Here is an 18,398-nt window from a genome sequence, read left to right on the forward strand (position 1 = left end):
CGACGTTGAATCGAACCTGCGCGAACGTAAGGAAGGATCCGAGTCCTCCGGTTTAGTAGCTAGCAGACTGCGAATTATTTTTCTAAGGCTAGAGTTCGTGACGCGAGAGAAGAACGTAGCCGGGAGTATCGCGTCGTGAAACACGAAAGGCACGTCGACGAGTCGACGTAGTCGGAAATGTCACGACGAGTACGACCACGGCGACGCTCTCGAGGCGTCGGGACGCTGCGATCTCGGATCGATGGAACGCGCGTAACAGGATGTCCAGCTTTCCACGTTGTCGCGAGCAAGGATCGAATTATTTTTTAACTACCTTTGCATAGAGTAACGATGATCGCCCAAAGATGAAGCCCAAAAAATATTTTTACTACGAGGAGAAGGAGACGTATAAAACGGAGAAACGCATATCTATAGAATTATATATATATACATATATAGAAATATATATTTTGACGGATCGAACGAGACGCGTTATTATTTTAAGTCGAAGAAATTGTTATTAGCATCTAGTCCATCTGTAATATTTCGTTTCAGCAACTCTTCGATTCTTTTCTTTACTTTACTTTCGTCTCTTTTTTTATCTCTCTTCTTTTACCTTATATAGTTATCGATATCGGGAGAATAAACGAGAAAAAATATATATACGCATACATATATATCTATACGGTGATATACGCTATATTTCTTATATCGATTTTTCGAGGTGTAACGAAGGAACGCGAGCGATCGGTAAATCGGACTTGAAAGTATCGCCAGTTGAGTTTCGCCTCTAGACGATTGCGTATGTACTCCATGATTGACCGAGTGAGGAAGCTTCATTTTTCAACACCCGCGACTCTCTTTCCCAATTTCTCGGCACGAGAATTCGCTCGAAATAGCGCGAGATTTTACAAAGGAACATTCAGCGTTGACGACAAATTTTCTTCCTCGTCTTCCTAACGGACCACGCGTGTATTCGGGCATCGGGATCCTCGCTGATGAAATCGATCAGGGGAAACGTGGACAGGATGAACGAGAATGTATTGAACCGTTTCTTTTTGGCTTTATTAACCATATCCGTGTCAACGATGTTACAAAATACGATTATAAAAATTTCTCTGTTCGTAGTTTCTACCCTGTTACGTGTCAACGATTGGATTCGCTGAATTCGTGCGTGAGCTACTAGCCTTCCGGTGTATCCGATCGGAGAACGGCGGTGTATCAATCGTTCTGATTCATTCTGTTCGATGCTCCGCGAACGGCTTTCCGCGATCGATCAATGATCCATAGACCCGCGCGTGCAACATACTCGCGTATCTGTACACGCGTGTCACGCAGTACGGTTATTTTTTTATTAAACACAAAGGGAAAGGAAAAGAACTCTATCGCTCGACGTGTATACGTGTTTTACCATAAGTGTGTAAGTACAACTCGATGTTGTCGCATGGATACGAACTACTCGAAGAATGTTACTGTATTTTCTACTTACTATGCGGGGTCGAAAACAAATAAATAGTTCGCATAATGGAAACGCTGTTTGCAACCATCATTAATCCGCGTTCTCTTACTCCTTCCATTAATCGTTAGATAGGATAGAAGATTATTCCGTTCAGCCAAAACTCGTGTACTGTATATTTCGGTGATCCTTGAAGAACCGTGCGATGGATGGAGCCATGGATCGTGCGACGATTGCTAATGCCTCGCGAGTGGAACGAATTTCACGAAAGGAGAAAAAGGCGATCGCAATTGCGAGAGATCATTCTGGCGTACATAGCTGATCAGCGTGCTCGGCCTCCTCGAAACGAACGAACGATCTCCGACACCGATCGATACGGCAGAGTGTGTGTGGTCGTTCGTTGGTGTCCCTTGGTTAGTTCGAATTTCGTCGTGAATTAATAACAAAGCGAGAGGAGTAAAGAAATACGAGAGGAAAGGACAACGATAATAACTCTGCCCTAACTCGTCATGAGAATACGTGTCTACGTGTGAGATACCCTAAACTCTACATTTTTAATTATCATCCTCAGTCGATCGAGTCGAGCGAAAACCACTTCAGATCTCGTTCACGTGCTGATGAATGTTGTACGCCCTACCGCCCCTCCTGGACTCTTTCGGTACCACGGCCAGGTGTTGGGGCTGGATTTTCACCTGGTCGATTCTTCTCTCGTCCATACTCTTCTCCGACGAGAATAGCTCGGAGGGTTTCGAATAAACGAACGTCGTTTCGGCTCCGTTCGATTGGCCAATCGTCGCCGAGCCCTTTAGAACGTTGTCCTGAGCACTGAGCAGTTGCTTGAACCGTTCGTCGTTCTTTTCCTCCTGCTCCCAGTGAGCTCGAGCTGATCTAGAGGTCGTCGACGGGACGGCTCGTTGGCTCGTCTCGTGATTGGTCAGGTTTAGTTTCGGGTTCAAATTCAGCCCCAGCCATTGAGAGAACAGAGCTATACCTTGCTCAGCGCTCGCTGACACCGCGGCTATGAATTCCTCCGTGTTCAAAGGATCGTCCTCGTCCTCCGAGTTGTCGGTGGCCTCGGTCGACTCGGTGACGCTGCGAGGAAATTCGAGTAACGAGGAATTAACGGTGACAACGTTCGTAATCGAGATACAATGGAAATCGATCAGGAAATTAACGATACCGGGGCATCGGTGCAGCGCGTGTAACAGGACACGCGTCGGGTGTACCGATCTTGAAACAGTTTTTAGGATCGTACTCACGCAAAGGCTTCGATCTGCCGCACCACCTGATTGAAATTGAAGCATCCCATGTGGTAAGTGGCTTGCGGTGTGCCCAGCAGAGCAGGCTCGATCACCAGGCAGCCGTCGTAGCCAGCTTCCGCCTGCCTGATGGACGTAAATTTCGCGCATATTTGCGCCAGGTCCGACAGAAGGTTCATGCAGGTCGGTTTGTTGGCTGCGTCCACTGTGGAAGTTCGAGGCGTGAAAAATTCGAGTCATCGTTTATCGTGTATCGCTCGTTACTCGAATTAGGAGAATAACTTGGTTATTCCTCACCGATCTTAATGGTAGCATTGTGCACGGGATTGTCGCCGTAGCTAAGGTTCAACGAGATGTTTTGCTCCTTCTGCTTGACATTGATGCACGCTGGCCCACCCAGGTCGATGGTTGCCGTCAGGTTCAGATCGATGCAACACAAGCAGTTGGAGGTCTGACAGAGACATTGCGACTGTGGCGCGGTTGATCTGCCCATGGCATCCGGCAGGTCCCAGGAGAGCAGCGTCTCTGTGACGGGAAAAAGAGAAAAAAATACAAAGGGGCGGACCGGAGAAATTGGAGAAGAGAAATTGGAGCGAAACGAAAGTCGTGGATCGAGAGTCGAGGGAAAATATCGACTGCGATTTCCATCCCTTCGTTACGTCGTTGTTAGAGACTGTTCTCTCGACGGGCTGACACCGTTTCGACTTTACTCGCTTCCACCACCAAAAAGCTCGTCATTCTTCTCTCGAAACGGTAAACAAAGTGCGTGTACAGCTAAGTGTGCCGCGTCGATGAGTCAGAAAGATGTCTATCCGTGAACTTTCTCGCGTTACTGGGACAAGCTACTGACCGACGTCTTACGATACGCAATTTGATCACTGGATAAAAAAAAACAGGAGGGAAAAAGAACGAGAGAAAGAAGCAGCTGGAAAAATGGACGGTTAGGAAGAGTTACCATTAGGAAACGACTGAACGTAGACCTGACGAAGCGAAGAGAAATCGCGAACGAAGCACGCGCCCCAAGTACGCGCCATCACGTCGAAAATCGAGTTACCCCCCCGGAAGAGGGTCGTGATTGGTATGCGGACGTCGAACCTTTGTTTATTCGCGCGTTACGAATGAAACGCGCAACGGCGAACGGATCCTCGGTCTCGAACGTCGAACTTGCGGCGTTCGTTGGCTAGCATGTCCGAGGGATGCTGCAAAAACCGCGAGAAACGTTTGCACGAGAGCGTAACTGATCCGTTGCTCACCGAGCAATCCAGCGGCAGACACGACGACGACGGTGGTGGTCAGCAGCACCAGGATCGTGAACCTGACGGCCATCACGGTGTTCCCAAGATTCTCGTGCAGGGACGAAAGGATCCACGCGATGAACGGTTGCCGGGAACTCGCGGATGGAACCACCAAGTAGAAACTGTCAAAAGGATTCACACGTCGAAGAGGCTTGGAGATCCTGCCCAGCAAGGAAGAAGCTTAAATCTGGGCACAAAGCCGGGCGCGGGTCTCGGATCGGTGATCGGCTGGCGGTCGGCACGAAAACTGGCGACAGGATTGGCCACGGCGACGATGAGGTGCCACGCCATTGGCCGAGGTGCGGAGGTAACAACGGGCAAAGAACCTCATCTGGGTGACCGGGTGACCTCCTTCGGCAACCTGGTACCAAGAGAACTTATGCGACTGTCCTATCTACCGATGCTCAGTCTGGCCATTCGGGGCCCCGACAAAAAGCCGGTGCTCTTCTTTTCGAATGGCCACGATACCGTTTACAGCCAGCCAGTAAAAGCAATCTCTTTTTTTCTCCGTTTCTTTCTTTCGCAATTTTCTTTCGCCCCAGAGACCCGACGATTTCGTCGCGATGCCTCGTCGCGGGATCTTTCATGGATAAAAGTGAAAATCCACGGTGATCGCCGTCGGCGAGTCCGATTTTCGGAAGGTCGGACACCCGACGCGGGTTCTAGGCGAGACCCCCAGTTCGGCGATCAAGTCTGTTTCCTTCTCTCCATGCTCCTGTAACCTGGATCGGTACGAGCGTAACGACGGCGATACGAGATTAACGAGAGCTCCTTTTTCCCAGATTTTTCCTTCTTCCCTGGCAATTATATTTTCATCGGTCATGTCTCCCGGTATCCCCGGCTTTCTCTGATCGGTCGTCGCACGCGTTTATCTACGAATAAAAAGGCGTTAAACGAAAGGGGAAGGAAAAGAGTGCGCTCGGTTAGGCACGAGCAAACAGGAACACCGTCGTTCTGCTTGGACACCCGTGCAGCGTGCCACTTTGCAACCGTTGCTATCATCGTCCTTAATATTACCTCCGGACGTTATATAATTTATCTCCGCGTCGCTGTTTTTTCCGATTTCAGCGAACACGGAATGCCCGATTTATTCGATCGACGATCGATTTCTTTTCCTGTTTACAAACTCCATCGGGCTACTCCCGATTGTATTACGGTTTCGAAACGGGGCCCCAGCGTCCGAACAGATTACCCCGTGACGTTACGTAAAAACTCGTTTCCCTTGATGACCCACATCCCCGCGTCGTTCACCTCGCCATACCGTTTAGAAGCCCGGAAGAGCAAGCGTTATCTTAAAATACACCGGGCCGAGAGTCGGTCGTGTGCATCGTCGACAATAATTATCCAGCCTTCAGCAACCCTTGGTCGCCTGAATTCCATTGTGGAGCCTTCGCTCTGTCGGGCAAGTATTAACCAAGGTAAACCACTCCTGACCACTACTTTCTTCGACCTACTAACCGGAGAAAGGACCCACCTCGACCACCAAAACACGCTTCTCCCTGACTGCTCGAAAGATCTTATCCGACGAGCGGACGTTTGTCATCGTGGTGCTCCTACTCGAAAATATATCACCGGGGCAAGAACGAGGTTCAAGGTTCGCAAGGCTAGCCCCGTTCCTCGCGGGACCAACGACCATTTTGAAGGTCGACGAAAAGATTCGAGTCGTAAAACGTAAAAGGCGAGCTGCACGCCGAGCGAATGAAGAATTTCCGGCATGCTCATTGTGGATGCACCGCGATCGCTTGTAACTTTATGGCGATAGAAATTGCTGCGAAGTGGCACTGGCTATTAGATCCTCGCGATCGAGGTTTGTATTATACGTCCAAACACGTGGAAGCCTACATAAACGCCTGCAGCGTCGCTCAAACTTTGCGCCACTGTGCTGAAGCTGAAAAAGGAGGCGGGAGAATAATCGGGCCGGTCTAAATCGTTCGATTAACACTATCTAGGTGTAACTGATAAGCGTGGTCGTCACGTGGACACGCTCGTGGATGCAAATTGGGAACCAGTTACGCACGGAGGAACGGAGACTCGCCGATTTCGATCATCCCGATCTCGTCGTGTCGGATGAATCATCGTGATATCGTTTCGAGAGTAAATCTTTCATCGGGCACGCGAGGTCGACAACAGTCGATGATGGCGTACTTGACCCTGGCGTCGGTTCAAGGTGAGACGAGAAGCCGACTTCCGTTTCGATTTTCAACGTCGAAACGACGAAGACCCTGCCGGGGATCTTCCACGAGCGACGTACTGTCCCCCGGCTGGTGGGGAATCGTCTTATTTACCTAGAGCGTATTAGAATACTTAATAATCGTAGCCTCGGCCGAGGCAGGTGGTGGTGGGTTGACCGACTTTTAAAGAAACCTTGGGGGGAGTTGGGAGGCATCTTCAGTTAAACATTGGCCTCCGTAAGACGAAGAGTCGGAAAAAAGAGCTGAAGGGTGCGACGAAGAGAGACGTCCTTCTCGAACGATCGTTTTGCATCCGATACGAAATTTTCGTCTGGAATTCCGTCTCTATCGCACAGGTCAGTGTAAACTGGTTTCCTAGTTTCACTAATTTCTCGTTTTCCTGACACGTTTGCGGTTTCTCGAGGCGGCCATGTGCTCGCGGAGGCATCGTTCGATCGGCTCCTCGATTCTTAACCTCCGGCCACTCGTACTCTGCGTTTGTTGACTTTGATTTCAAACTCCGCCGATACAGTTAAATCTCCTGTTACGTTATTAAACGTAATCGGTAAGTCCGGCTGCTTACATCGATCGAACGCATACCTACGCATACCGATCACCGTTTCTTCCAACGTGACCGCATGACGTTCCGCATACAGGCGATTGACGCATGTGCGTGCTTCCTGGAGCGCGTTGTTCATGTACCATTCGAGCGGTAAACTCCTCGAGGGAGACGTCTTTGACCGTGACCGTGATTTAGGTCAACCGGTCGCAGACAAGAGAGGTTAGCGCGCGACGAGACGAGTCCGAAACAGGAGAAAATCTCGTTCCTCCTATGAGCTCGCTGCTCGAAATGATTGCTCCCATCGGGGATCAGCCGCGCGTTTCATCCTTTACCGAGTTATCGCTAACGAGCGTGAACACACGTGGTGGTATTCGCGGTGCTCTAGCAATCTCCGACGTTCCGTTAGCTTTCCTGTAATCCGGCACAATTTCTGGACGGCTCGGGTCGTTTCGCGTGTAATCGTTGATACTCGATGGCTTTCGAAACGGACGGAAGCTTCGCGAATTGCCAGCCGGGACATATGGTGTACCATCCTCGTTGAAATTTCGTTGAGAGTGCCGTGTCTATCACGCGCTGAATACCGATCTTACTCGTTGTAAGATCTCCCCTTTGTGCAGCGCCAGGAAAATGCGGTAGAATATCAATTTTAACTGTTGCACGTTGCCAGCAGCGTTTGAAAATTGAAGATCGTCGAAAGCACTCACGTCATCCTCGTATTCTGCGTTACAGGACGATCGCCAGGATGAAGGTGACCACGGTGGTGGAGCTGTTGCTGATTCTTCTTCTGGTCGCGTTCGCGGCATACGGCCGAGTGATCGGTAACGATTTTCGACAGTTTTGACATTGTTAACGCCAATTCTTCTAATGGCCTGGTAATTTCGCGTGAATGTTGGCTTCCTTGCAAAAAGGAAACGTTTATTGAAGGATTGGTGTTAATAAGAGATATAATTTCGAAGGATGAAGTCACTTGTTTTAGAGATCTAATGAACGCGAGTAACGTAAAAACTGGGTCAGAAGATTGGACGTGTTATACTTTGCTTCAAGTAGAGGATTACTTAATGCAGAGAACGGGCTTTAGAAATCTCTTGCATTTCGTTCTCTCGTCTCTGTTTTTCTAAAGTGCGTAAACGATGAAATTATTCACTCGCAGAACACGATGGGAAAGCGGAGGAAGGAGCAGTCAGAGATATGAGAAGTTCCGAGGAAAGTAACGCTGAGATATCAACGCTACCGTTGAAGCAGGCAACTGACACCGTTAACAGATACTGCACTTGCAATGAGAACATATGCAATTGTTGCAGGGACTTCCATATACCGCTGGTGCAATTTCAAGGTCCAGGTAAGGGTCGCGTAATTTAATTGTACGTAATAGAACGGAGCCATTAGAAAGCATAACAGTCGAGGAAACGAGACGATGAACGAGTTCCGCGTTACACTTGCTCCTCTGTCTTCATCAAAGACTCCAACGGAAGCATTGTTCGTTCCAGGATGTGCATCCTTGCAGTACCTGCAAGGGAACGAATTGGCCGTGCAACTTAGCTTCGGAAATAACATCCTGACAAGCACCATAGTAAACGGTAAGTACTCGTGTATATATTACGCAAACATTACTCGATCAAAGTAGTGGACGTTACGTGCTGAAAATCTCGAAAGACGAGTATTCATCTGTTCGAAGGCAGAAAACTTGTACTCGAGAAAAGTATGTTAATCGTTTAGCAACTCGGACTCGACGAGAGCCTCTCGAAATTCCGGAAACGCGTTCCGACTTTCACCTAACGTCTACACGATGCAGTTTTAGAACATATCGCGTACGCTTTATCGGTTCAAGCTGAACGGTCCGATCCGTGGACGTTGGACGATTTCACCTCGTCGAAACTGTGAACTAAATTCTACGCTGCAAATCAAATATTCATAACGCATCAACACCGATCGATTTGCGTGTCGTGACCGTTCGTAGCGAAAGTCCCGTGTACATCAAACGAATAAGCGTGACCTGTTTTTTAGGAAAGAGTCCCAAGCCAGTGTGTGTCCCGTTACCAGGAGGGTTTACGAAATTCTGTGGTAGGATATACTCTATCAAACGGGAGGCCAGGAACAATTTCAAAGCCTGCCTAGGGCTAGAGTTACAGTCGTCCACCGAAATCGAAGCTAGTTTGCGTGTCGGTTGCTTCAGGTAACGAGATTCGCTTGTTAACATCGTTTCTGTGACGATGACAAAAATGGCATAAAATATTTACACGATCGCGATACCACAGATTCGGTCCGGAAGGCGTGAACCTACGCCCAGCGGAGCCACTTCCGGTGATCGAAACCGAGGTTCCGGAAGAAGAAGAAGACGACGATGACCTGTTCGGCTTAGGCTCGGACGACGACGACGAAGAAGAGGATACCGACTATGACACACCGGTGGCCAACTCTGCGACGAATTCCTCGACGGAGGAAGAAGAGGAGGAAGATGACGACGATGTCCTCGGATTTGGCGCTCTGTTGGACATCATAACCGGCGATGACGAGACCACGAAGAAACCAAAAGGAACCACGCCTACGCCATTTCTCCAGTTCACTATTCCCATTTTAACCAAGCCAACATCGTCGCCTGTGAATTTTGCCAGCGTCGATGATGACATTGCCGCGAATGATTCGGAGGAAAGCAACGAATACAATCAAGAATCATCGAACGTGCAAGAAAGCGACGCTGAAGAAGAGTCTGCAGTCGATGATGCGGCGGAGGACGAAGCCGAAGAAGTCGTCACGGTTGTCTCCAATAAGATAGCTTCCTACGCGAAGCCGAATAAATTGCCGATGAAAAAGTTCACAGCGTCGAATGCGAGTAAAAAGAAGCCAAGCATCACGGGTTCCAGTATCAACGCGATCGAGAATGAAGTAAATAAGAAGAAACCCCTGAAGAAGCCGGTGAAGGATGACGACGACGACGTCGACGATATTCTAGAAGACGATCTGGATGAGGACGATGACGACGACGACGACGAGGAAGAGCTTCTGGACGAGGATGACGAGAAGAATAGCGAAGAAGAAGACGGAGACGAGAAAGTGGACGAAAGTGAACAGGAGAATCACGAGGACGAAGAAGATAAGGCTGAAGTCGAAAGTTTGGTCGACGACGACGACGACGACGACGACGACGAAGAAGAGGATGCGGTAATCAGTGCTCTGGTTTATGACGAGAAAACGGACGGGAAAAAGAAGGGCAAGGTGAAAAAGCATTATCAGACGATGGAAGCAGACGATGATGACGCTGATTACGGATTAGGGCTTACCGGGCTTTTAGCGAGAAGCAGGCATTCGAGAAATAGCCACCAAAGTAAAGATGTGAGACTCTGAGACACGAATTCAACCGCATTCCGAAACCATTACTAGGATAATTAAAACAGGTGATTCTACAGTCTGTGAATGATTGAACTCTTGAGGAAAACTTAAGATAAATCAATTAACGTCTTGTCGTTGCATTATTAACGTTGATTCTACTCGAACAAAGGATAAGAATCCATGTTATCATATCTTACCATTATTTATGATATTGTAACTATTTCTTATCATTATTTTTCATTAGTTACAAGGGTGTTACTATTATAATATTTCTAATAAATAGTTAGAAATGATCGTTCTCCATGAAGTAAGCCATATGAATTCGCATTAAGTCAGGTATGTATTTATGTGTACTTATTTAATTAATTTATTGAAACTGTAATTAAACTTGTTAAATAAAATAAATAATTTATCAACTATTCGATCTGCTCACGTATGATCTTCTAACCAACTGTACAAACATAAGTGTGCTACAAGTGTACACATTCTCACTAATGGTACAAAATCTATAATCTAATCTATTTAATTAATTTACGGCTAGAAACGATTGGCAACGGACTTTCTCCTTCTTCTTTGCCAGGATCATGTTGCGGAAACATTTCTCTGATGTTGCTCGCAATGCAGTCTATCTATAGCTCTAGGACTAGGTTTTCTAATCGTTTATTTTTCTTAATTCAATTATCGCAGAAATCCATTAGAAAATAACACGCAGATAAGCAGCGCAAAACTTACTTAAATTTCTCTAGAAAACAAAGTCAGTGTGAGATATTAACTTATTAATCGAGTGTCGATTACAATCAACGAATGCAATCAAGAATTGTCGAACGTGGAGGAAGAAAGCGACGCTGAAGAAGACTCTGTAGTCGCTGATACAACGATGAACGAAGTCGAAGAAGTCGTCATGGTTGTCTCCAATAAGATGGCTTCCTACGCGAAGCCAGATAAATTATCGACAGAAAAATTCACAGCATTGGATGCGAATAAAATATAACGCAGCATCACGAGTACCAATATCAACGCGATGGAAACTGACATAAATAAGAGGAAGAAACTCTCGAAGAAGGCGGTGAAGGGTGAAGATGTAGAAAACGAAGAGCTTTTGAACAATGGACAATGATGATGACGATGGCGATAAGAATGGCGAAGAAAAAGACGAAGAAAGTCGATGAAAGTGAACAGGAGAATCACGAAGACTCGAGAAAACTCGAGAAGACTCAAGAAGAGAAGGCTGAAATCGAAAATTTGGCGAAATAGAAGATGCAGTAATCAGTGCTCTGGTTTATAACGTAAAAGCGAATGAAAAGCATTATCAAACGATGGAAGCAGACGACGATGACACTGATTACGGGCTTCTAGCGAGGAGCAGGAATTCGAGGAGTAGCCATCGAAGTTAAGGTATAAGACTCTGATTCAGCTGCATTCTGAAACCACGTAATGAAATAATTAAAGATGTTATTACAAAGTCTGTGAAAAATCGAACTATCGAGAGAAACTAAAGATAAATTAGTTGTCGACTTGTGGACCCATTGTTAACGTTGATTAGAAGCGAAAAAAGGATAAGAATAGACGTTATCATTACATCTTATCATTGGTTACCATTGCATTGTTGTATTTCCAATAAATAGTTGCGAATTACCAGCGAAGTGATTAATAAATTCTTGCTCAGTCGTAAGTAATGAAGCGTGTCAAATAAAGTAAGTAATTTCTCAATTATTTAGTCTGTTAGCATATGATCTGCCAACAACCATTGTAAACACAAGTGTCACTAGTGTACTCCTTCGGTCCCACCAATCATCCAGCGAAAGTATATGATCGGTTAGAATGAAAGTGTCATCGTGTCCTTTCATCACAACCCAATTTTAGTCTCCGGTCAGAACCGATTGGCAACGGACCTTTCTTTTTTTCTTCGCCAGAATCATGTTCTCCAAAGTGTTCAGCATTCTTCTGGTGTTCCTCGCGATGCAGTCTATCTGCAGCGCAACGTCACACGAGCAAGACACTGCGATAGGTAACGAATAATATTTTCGCACATAAAAGAAACGTAATTTAAACGTAGAAATTAATTTTCAAAAGTTACTTCGTTTCGTAGAACAGCCTTATACTGAACTTAATAAATTTGTACAGATTTGTCGCAATATCCAGTATCGGTCTACAATCCAGAGACAGGAGTTGAATACAAGGCTATGATTGTCAATTTTAAGCAAGACAATTCATCTGTTCTATTAATGTACGGTGGTTTACCGTGCCACTGTGAAAATCACGAGTGTTCGTGTTGCGCAAGTATTCGTATGCGAAGTTTGAATTGGAAAATGTGTTTAAATGCAGTGATTCGTCCGCAAATACCTCCATTCACATTGTCATTAATTGTAAACGATAAAGTGATCATACAGAAAACCCCAGGCTGTAAGTATCCCACGTCTTCAGAAATATTTTTTCTTGTATCGACTTTGAAGTATTACTCGTTCTATTCTATACAGCCGTCGAGTTATTTCTTAAGCGACATATTTCGATTATTGCAGCGGAAATAGAATTGTTCTGCGCTGGAATCCGACTATCTATGAAAGTTTGCACCGGTTTGAAGAATATTTACATCGATAAACGAAATGCCCATTTTTGTGCCGAAGTGCATGTGAAATTGATGTGGTTCAAGATATCGTTATTTTATAAATGCATCAATATAAATAGCCACGGAATTTCTATAGAAAACCTCTTGCTAGACTATAATCAGACCATCCCGCAGATAGAATATCAACCTGACGAACCGGAAGTGTACGACGCAGTGGATTTCGAAGAGCAGGACCTCGAACTTTACAACACGACCAATGACACGCTCTCTGTCGACGAAGAGGCACAAATTGGGCAATTAAAGCTCTGATAATGAGGAATACATTATTGTAAAATGTTATCGGCAATTAATATTTATAAATATCAAAATTTATTATAGAACAAAATCATTTATACTATTCTACTTAAGGACAGTAGCAATTACTTCTTCCATGAAATGGACGACGCAATGTACCTGGAATGCACTGATTTTTACTCTCTTTTACCAGTAAAACTTGCGTACTGTATTACAATGCTCTTATAGGTATAATTATGTTATTATATTATTACGTTATGTTCTTATATGTATTAGGTATGTTTATATTTCCACGATAGCCTAAACTTTTGTCGCCATTAAAACGAATAAATTTGTCATTTTATTATAACGTGATTAACATACTAGAAATGTGTTAGGGAAACCATTAATGTTCCTCACTAGTCATCTAGGCCAACTGTAATTACGTAGTCAAATAGCCAAATATATGTCTAATCAGATGTAATGATTGTCATAATACTTCGTCTGCAACATATATTAAAAATCAAAAACCATAATACACTGGACTATCAGCACCAATATCACTTATGGTCCCCATTGTTGACTACTGTTTTCTACTACGTATACCCTGCATGTGTTGCGTGTGGATGTCGATGGATAGTCGTTTCCTTTTCTTAATGCGATTATCAAAGAGATCCTCTAGAAAATAACACGCGGATAAGCAGCCCGAAGCATACCTAAATTTCTCCATAAAACGAGGTCAGTGTGAGATATCCGTTAACTGATCAGTCGAGTGTCGAACGTTCAACATGGAATACTATAGTGCGAAGAGATGTCCTCTCATAGCGACTGAGGCCGCATCGTCAAGAACAAGAAACGAGGACCCTCTGCTGGTTGCTATTGCTTGTCGTTCATTGCATACAAAGCACTTTGCAACGGATTAACGAGACATCCATTAATTCGTTAGCGAAGTCAGAAATATCCGTGAATAATGGCGCTCTACGTCATACGAAGGACGAATACTCGAAAAAGAATGAGGAAGCCTGAAACATAAAGAAGTTCCAAGAATTACCAAGACCAGCCAGGTGAGTATTACGAAGCAAAGTCCCTGTCAATGCAGAAACGTTCACACGTGCGTGAACATGGAAGGGAAGCTTAAAGAGAGCACGATACTTAAGGTAAATCACGTGAAATTGGAGTTCCGGAGGGAAGAGACGCCTCCTTTCTTCAACGTTTTATGAATAATGCACATATTTCCAGATCTGATTAGATTGCACTATATTCAGTGCAAACGGCTAGGTCAGGATGGCGTGAACTAGCGTCCAACAGAGCCACTTCCGGTCACTGAAAGCAAGGTTCCAGAAGGTGAAGACGATGATCCGTTCGATTGGGTTCAGACGATAACGACGAAGAAAGAAATGCAGGAATCAGTACTCTGATTCATGAACACAAAGGAGACAAAGCATTATCGTACGTTCGAAGCAGATATCGGTGAGACGGATTATGGATTAGGCATCACTGAGCTTTAGCGATAAGCAGACGTTCTGAAAGTAGCAATCATAGTAAAGATATAAGACTCTGAGACAAATTCAATTACATTTCGAAACTAATCGTAGAATAATTAAAACAGGTGTGTCTATAAAGTTCATGAAAGATCGAACTATCGAGAAAACTTGTAATAAATTAATTAAATTAATTAATGGGATGCATTGTTAGCGTTGACTATAAGAAAACAAAGAATAAGAGCAGATATTATCATATCTTATCATTATTTATCGCAAATTTAATCCTTATCGTTGATTATCGGTAGTTATAAAGGTATGGAAATTGTCATATTTCGAATAAAAGTTTATGCACTTTCGTTCTCCGTGAAGTGGGTCATATGAGTCCGTGCTAAGTCAGGTATGAATTTATATATATGTACTTATTTAATTAATTTATTGAATCTTCAATTAATCGTGTTAAATAAACTAAATAATTTCTCAACTATTCAATCTGCTCACATTTGATCTTCCGACAAGTACTGTAAGTACACGTGCCACGAGTGTACTCATTTGGTACCAACAATCATCCATTGAAAATTTGTAATCGCTTATCACGAAGTGTCGTTGTGTCTTTCCATCACGATCTAATTCGAGTCTTCGATCGAAACCGATTGACAACGGATCTTTCTTCTTCCTCTTCATCAGAATTATGTGGCCGAAGTTATTCAACATTCTTCTCGTGTTCTTCGCGATGCAGGCGATCTGTAACGCTAAGCCATACAACGAAGGCACTAAAATAGGTAATTAATAATATTTTCAAACACAAAGTGGAACGAAATGTGAATTAAACGTAGAAATTAATTTTAAAAGATAGGTAAAAGATAGGTAGAATAGATAATTAATAATATTTTCAAACACAAAGTAGAACGAAATGTGAATTAAACGTAGAAATTAATTTTAAAAGGTAGGTAAAAGATAGGTAGAATAGATAATTAATAATATTTTCAAACACAAAATAGAACGAAATGTGAATTAAACGTAGAAATTAATTTTAAAAGATAGGTAAAAGACAGGTAGAATAGATAATTAATATTTTCAAACACAAAATAGAACGAAATGTGAATTAAACGTAGAAATTAATTTTAAAAGATAGGTGAAAGATAGGTAGAATAGGTAATTAATATTATTTTCAAACACAAAATAGAACGAAATGTGAATTAAACGTAGAAATTAATTTTATAAGATTACTTAGTTTCCTGGAACAACTTTACAATAAATTTACTAAATTTGCACAGATCTGCCCCATTTTCCATTGTCGGTCCGTGATCCAGAGACCGGAATTGAGTACAACGGAACGTTTGTCAGTTTGAAACAAAATGGTTCACCTTCTGTATTAATGTACAAAGATTTGCCGTGCCGCTGTGAAAATTTCAAGTGTACGTGTTGCTTAAACATTCAAATGGTGCATCAGAATTGGAACGTGTGTTTAAATGCAGCACTTCACCCTGAAGATCCGATACTCTTACTTTCATTGACCGTAAACAACGACGTGGTCCTAGAATACAACGTATTCTGTAAGTATTTCACGTTCTCAAAAATATTTCATTCCGTTTTGAGTATTACTCGTTCCTTCTTATACAGCCTGTGAATTGTATTCTATGCAACGTTTTACGATTATTACAGTGGATACATCGACTTATTGCGTTCGAATTTTTGATTGGAATTTCTTACAACTTTGCATCGGTGTCAAAGATATTCATTTTGACGGAAGAAATTTGCATTTCTGCCCCGAAGTGCATATGAAAATTTTCAACCTTCCCGAAATATCACTGTTTTATAAATGCGTCAACATTAACGCGGGCGGAATTTCTATAGAAAGCTTTCTGCTGAAATATAATCGAACCATCCCTCAGATAGAACATCAAGCTAACGAAATGGAAATGCACAACAAGGTGCATATCGAATAGCAACACTACTCTCCCGAGGAAGAGGTACAAATTGGACAATTAAAACCCTGATTATTAGGAATACATTAGTAACTAGAGTATTATAGTTAATTAATATTTATCATAATAAATTTGTTTATGTAATTGAGCAGTTAAAAGAAATGCAGTTAGTTAGAGAATTATATACGATGTACTACTTTTGTGAAATCCTTATGGGCACTTTTATCATCGCTGCTTACCATTTATCTCGAGCATATTTCCAATTTATCTGTAGAATGAAATAGTTCGATAAACTAATGTTTCGTAATAGAATGGAAGCTGAGAAATTTGTTGTTGGACAAAATAGCTTATACTGTGCTATTCAAGGAAAATATCAATCACTTTTCTGAAGTGGAGGATGACACAATGTGGTTTGTATACCTTTCTAGGTATAGAAATTACTGTATTTTAAACGATTTAACCCTTTGCACTCTAGAGGTGATCTTCAGTCACCATTTCATAAAATTTGGAAGATGGATATTAATTAATATATGAAATTTAATGTAATGTAACAGTGTGCGAAGTATCGAAATCAAATAATTCTACAATCCTATTATTATACAATTCTTTATTTACTGCTCAAATAGTATCGTCAGTGTTTTAGTAGAGAATCTTTGAATTTCTACTCTTCTCTAGCCAAAAAGTCGTCGAGTGCAAAGGGTTAAATTCTCATCTCATTATTAGAACTTGATAAGCAGATTGTATACGTGTTAGGGGAATTGATTTACATTGATTTACACCGCAGTTAAATTAGGTCAACTTTAATTACGTAATCGAATGGCTACATCTATGTCTTGTCACGTGCAATACTTGCAATGGTATTTCGCTTACAGAATTTATTAAAAATCGGAAACTAGAACATAGGTCTGTCAGCTGCAGTCTCCTCTACGTATTCAGTTTTAAGCTACTGTTTTCTACGAGGTATATTCCTAATCTGTTGCGCGTTGATGTCGATGGACAGCCGTTTCTTTTCCTTAATCGGATTACCATGGGGAATCCGCTAGAAAATAAAAGGTGGGTAAGCAGCACGAAGCGCACCTAAATTTCTCCATAAAACGAGGTCAGTATGAGATATCCGTTAACTGATCAGTCGAGTGTCGAACGTTCGACGAGGAATACTATCGTGCGAAGAGATGTCCTCTCACAGCGACTGAGGCCCCGCCGTCAAGGACAAGAAATGAGGACCCTCTGCTGGTTGCTATTGCTCGTCTTCCTTTGCATACAAACTTCTGCGCAACGAATTAACGAGACACCCATTAATTCGGAAGAAAAGTCGGAAATATCCGTGAATAATGGCACTCGACATGCGAAGGACGAATACTCGAAGAGGAACAAGGAGGCCTGGAACATGAAGAAGTTACAGGAATTGCTGAGGCAAGCTACGAATTCTACCTCGAACACGACTAGTCAGGTGACTGTTACGAGGCAAGGTCCCTGCCAATGCGGAGGAGGTGCTTGTGGTTGTTGCTCCAGAATTTTGTTCGATACCTGGAAGCAGAAGGCGTGCGTGAACGTGACGTATGATCCGGATGAGTTTAGCTTCACCGCGAGGATTATGATGAACGACAGGATTTTGTACACGCGAACTGTATCTGGTACGTTCGTTCATAAAATATTGGGTTGGCAAGAAAGTATTTTCGGTTTGCATCAGTAAATAATGATATGCTTGTTCAGATATTCTTTTGTCAATGTTAGAATTCTTTTCTTTTCAGATGTGGTAGTCGATACCTTTAGGTTGCCATTTCGTGAAATTCCGTGTAATTTCGTTCATAACTGTCAGTTCACGGTCAGTCTTTTTTACTTTTTTATTTTCATAAAGGCAAGAATGCGGATGAGGCTCGCAAAGAGATATGAGAAGTTTATGGTGTTGATTGTTTAACAGAACGCACGTGTCAGAATTAGTTTAAAAAATTTCGTTCTGAAGATTTTTCACTGAAAGATACCCACAACGTTCTGGTCGACCTTCTGAGATTTACGCACTTGGTTAAGTTTTTTGCAGATAAGGACCAGAAATTCTATGAGCGCGGGATCATGAAGTTACCAGAAAGATGGCAAAAGGTCA

The 18,398-nt window shown here is 43.3% G+C and overlaps 5 protein-coding genes across 6 annotated transcripts in view; 4 read left to right on the forward strand and 1 right to left on the reverse strand.

The window, feature by feature from the left end:
- Positions 1 to 2,031: 2,031 nt before the first annotated feature.
- Positions 2,032 to 4,073, reverse strand: LOC108554835 (uncharacterized). Its single transcript, XM_017910235.1, has 4 exons — positions 3,948 to 4,073; positions 2,992 to 3,219; positions 2,695 to 2,899; positions 2,032 to 2,527 (listed from the first exon to the last, which is right to left on the reverse strand). Exons 1-4 carry the CDS (start codon positions 4,018 to 4,020, stop codon positions 2,032 to 2,034), a joined length of 1,002 nt encoding a protein of 333 aa, XP_017765724.1. The 5' UTR covers positions 4,021 to 4,073.
- A 2,348-nt stretch (positions 4,074 to 6,421) lies between these two features.
- On the forward strand, positions 6,422 to 10,084 carry LOC108554824 (aspartic and glutamic acid-rich protein). Its single transcript, XM_017910222.1, has 6 exons — positions 6,422 to 6,516; positions 7,452 to 7,540; positions 7,873 to 8,061; positions 8,210 to 8,299; positions 8,727 to 8,895; positions 8,978 to 10,084. Exons 2-6 carry the CDS (start codon positions 7,465 to 7,467, stop codon positions 10,062 to 10,064), a joined length of 1,611 nt encoding a protein of 536 aa, XP_017765711.1. The 5' UTR covers positions 6,422 to 6,516; positions 7,452 to 7,464; the 3' UTR covers positions 10,065 to 10,084.
- A 1,614-nt stretch (positions 10,085 to 11,698) lies between these two features.
- LOC108554827 (uncharacterized) lies at positions 11,699 to 13,431 on the forward strand. The gene is made up of 4 exons (XM_017910226.1): positions 11,699 to 11,743; positions 11,819 to 12,057; positions 12,174 to 12,452; positions 12,569 to 13,431. Exons 2-4 carry the CDS (start codon positions 11,967 to 11,969, stop codon positions 12,922 to 12,924), a joined length of 726 nt encoding a protein of 241 aa, XP_017765715.1. The 5' UTR covers positions 11,699 to 11,743; positions 11,819 to 11,966; the 3' UTR covers positions 12,925 to 13,431.
- A 1,258-nt stretch (positions 13,432 to 14,689) lies between these two features.
- LOC108554834 (uncharacterized) lies at positions 14,690 to 16,330 on the forward strand. 2 transcript variants are annotated; one of them, XM_017910234.1, is made up of 4 exons: positions 14,690 to 14,769; positions 15,057 to 15,151; positions 15,647 to 15,925; positions 16,035 to 16,330. In XM_017910234.1, exons 2-4 carry the CDS (start codon positions 15,061 to 15,063, stop codon positions 16,316 to 16,318), a joined length of 654 nt encoding a protein of 217 aa, XP_017765723.1. In that variant the 5' UTR covers positions 14,690 to 14,769; positions 15,057 to 15,060; the 3' UTR covers positions 16,319 to 16,330. The 2 variants fall into 2 exon arrangements, with proteins under 2 accessions (XP_017765723.1, XP_017765722.1); XM_017910233.1 differs by having other exon boundaries at positions 14,735 to 14,769; positions 14,889 to 15,151.
- Positions 16,331 to 17,284: 954 nt separating this feature from the next.
- Positions 17,285 to 18,398, forward strand: part of LOC108554804 (uncharacterized) — a 6,364-nt gene continuing 5,250 nt past the window's right edge. The window contains exon 1 of the mRNA XM_017910197.1: positions 17,285 to 17,931. Coding sequence (XP_017765686.1) covers positions 17,403 to 17,931 — 529 coding nt within the window. The 5' untranslated portion in view covers positions 17,285 to 17,402. The remainder of the gene's footprint in view (positions 17,932 to 18,398) is intronic.

The sequence above is a fragment of the Eufriesea mexicana genome, unplaced genomic scaffold (assembly GCF_001483705.2).
Source record: "Eufriesea mexicana isolate 0111107269 unplaced genomic scaffold, ASM148370v2 scaffold77, whole genome shotgun sequence".
Taxonomy (NCBI): domain Eukaryota; kingdom Metazoa; phylum Arthropoda; class Insecta; order Hymenoptera; family Apidae; genus Eufriesea; species Eufriesea mexicana.

Coding starts and splice junctions, on each gene's coding strand:
- LOC108554835 (XM_017910235.1), bottom strand. CDS start 4,020: ATGGCCGTCAGGTTCACGATCCTGGTGCTGCTGACCACCACCGTCGTC. Junction 3,220..3,947: donor GTCTGCCGCTGGATTGCTCG/GTGAGCAACGGA, acceptor TTCCCGTCACAG/AGACGCTGCTCTCCTGGGAC. Junction 2,900..2,991: donor CAATGCTACCATTAAGATCG/GTGAGGAATAAC, acceptor GAACTTCCACAG/TGGACGCAGCCAACAAACCG.
- LOC108554824 (XM_017910222.1), top strand. CDS start 7,465: ATGAAGGTGACCACGGTGGTGGAGCTGTTGCTGATTCTTCTTCTGGTC. Junction 7,541..7,872: donor GGCATACGGCCGAGTGATCG/GTAACGATTTTC, acceptor ATTCACTCGCAG/AACACGATGGGAAAGCGGAG. Junction 8,062..8,209: donor GGTGCAATTTCAAGGTCCAG/GTAAGGGTCGCG, acceptor TGTTCGTTCCAG/GATGTGCATCCTTGCAGTAC.
- LOC108554827 (XM_017910226.1), top strand. CDS start 11,967: ATGTTCTCCAAAGTGTTCAGCATTCTTCTGGTGTTCCTCGCGATGCAG. Junction 12,058..12,173: donor CGAGCAAGACACTGCGATAG/GTAACGAATAAT, acceptor AAATTTGTACAG/ATTTGTCGCAATATCCAGTA. Junction 12,453..12,568: donor CATACAGAAAACCCCAGGCT/GTAAGTATCCCA, acceptor CGATTATTGCAG/CGGAAATAGAATTGTTCTGC.
- LOC108554834 (XM_017910234.1), top strand. CDS start 15,061: ATGTGGCCGAAGTTATTCAACATTCTTCTCGTGTTCTTCGCGATGCAG. Junction 15,152..15,646: donor CAACGAAGGCACTAAAATAG/GTAATTAATAAT, acceptor AAATTTGCACAG/ATCTGCCCCATTTTCCATTG. Junction 15,926..16,034: donor CCTAGAATACAACGTATTCT/GTAAGTATTTCA, acceptor CGATTATTACAG/TGGATACATCGACTTATTGC.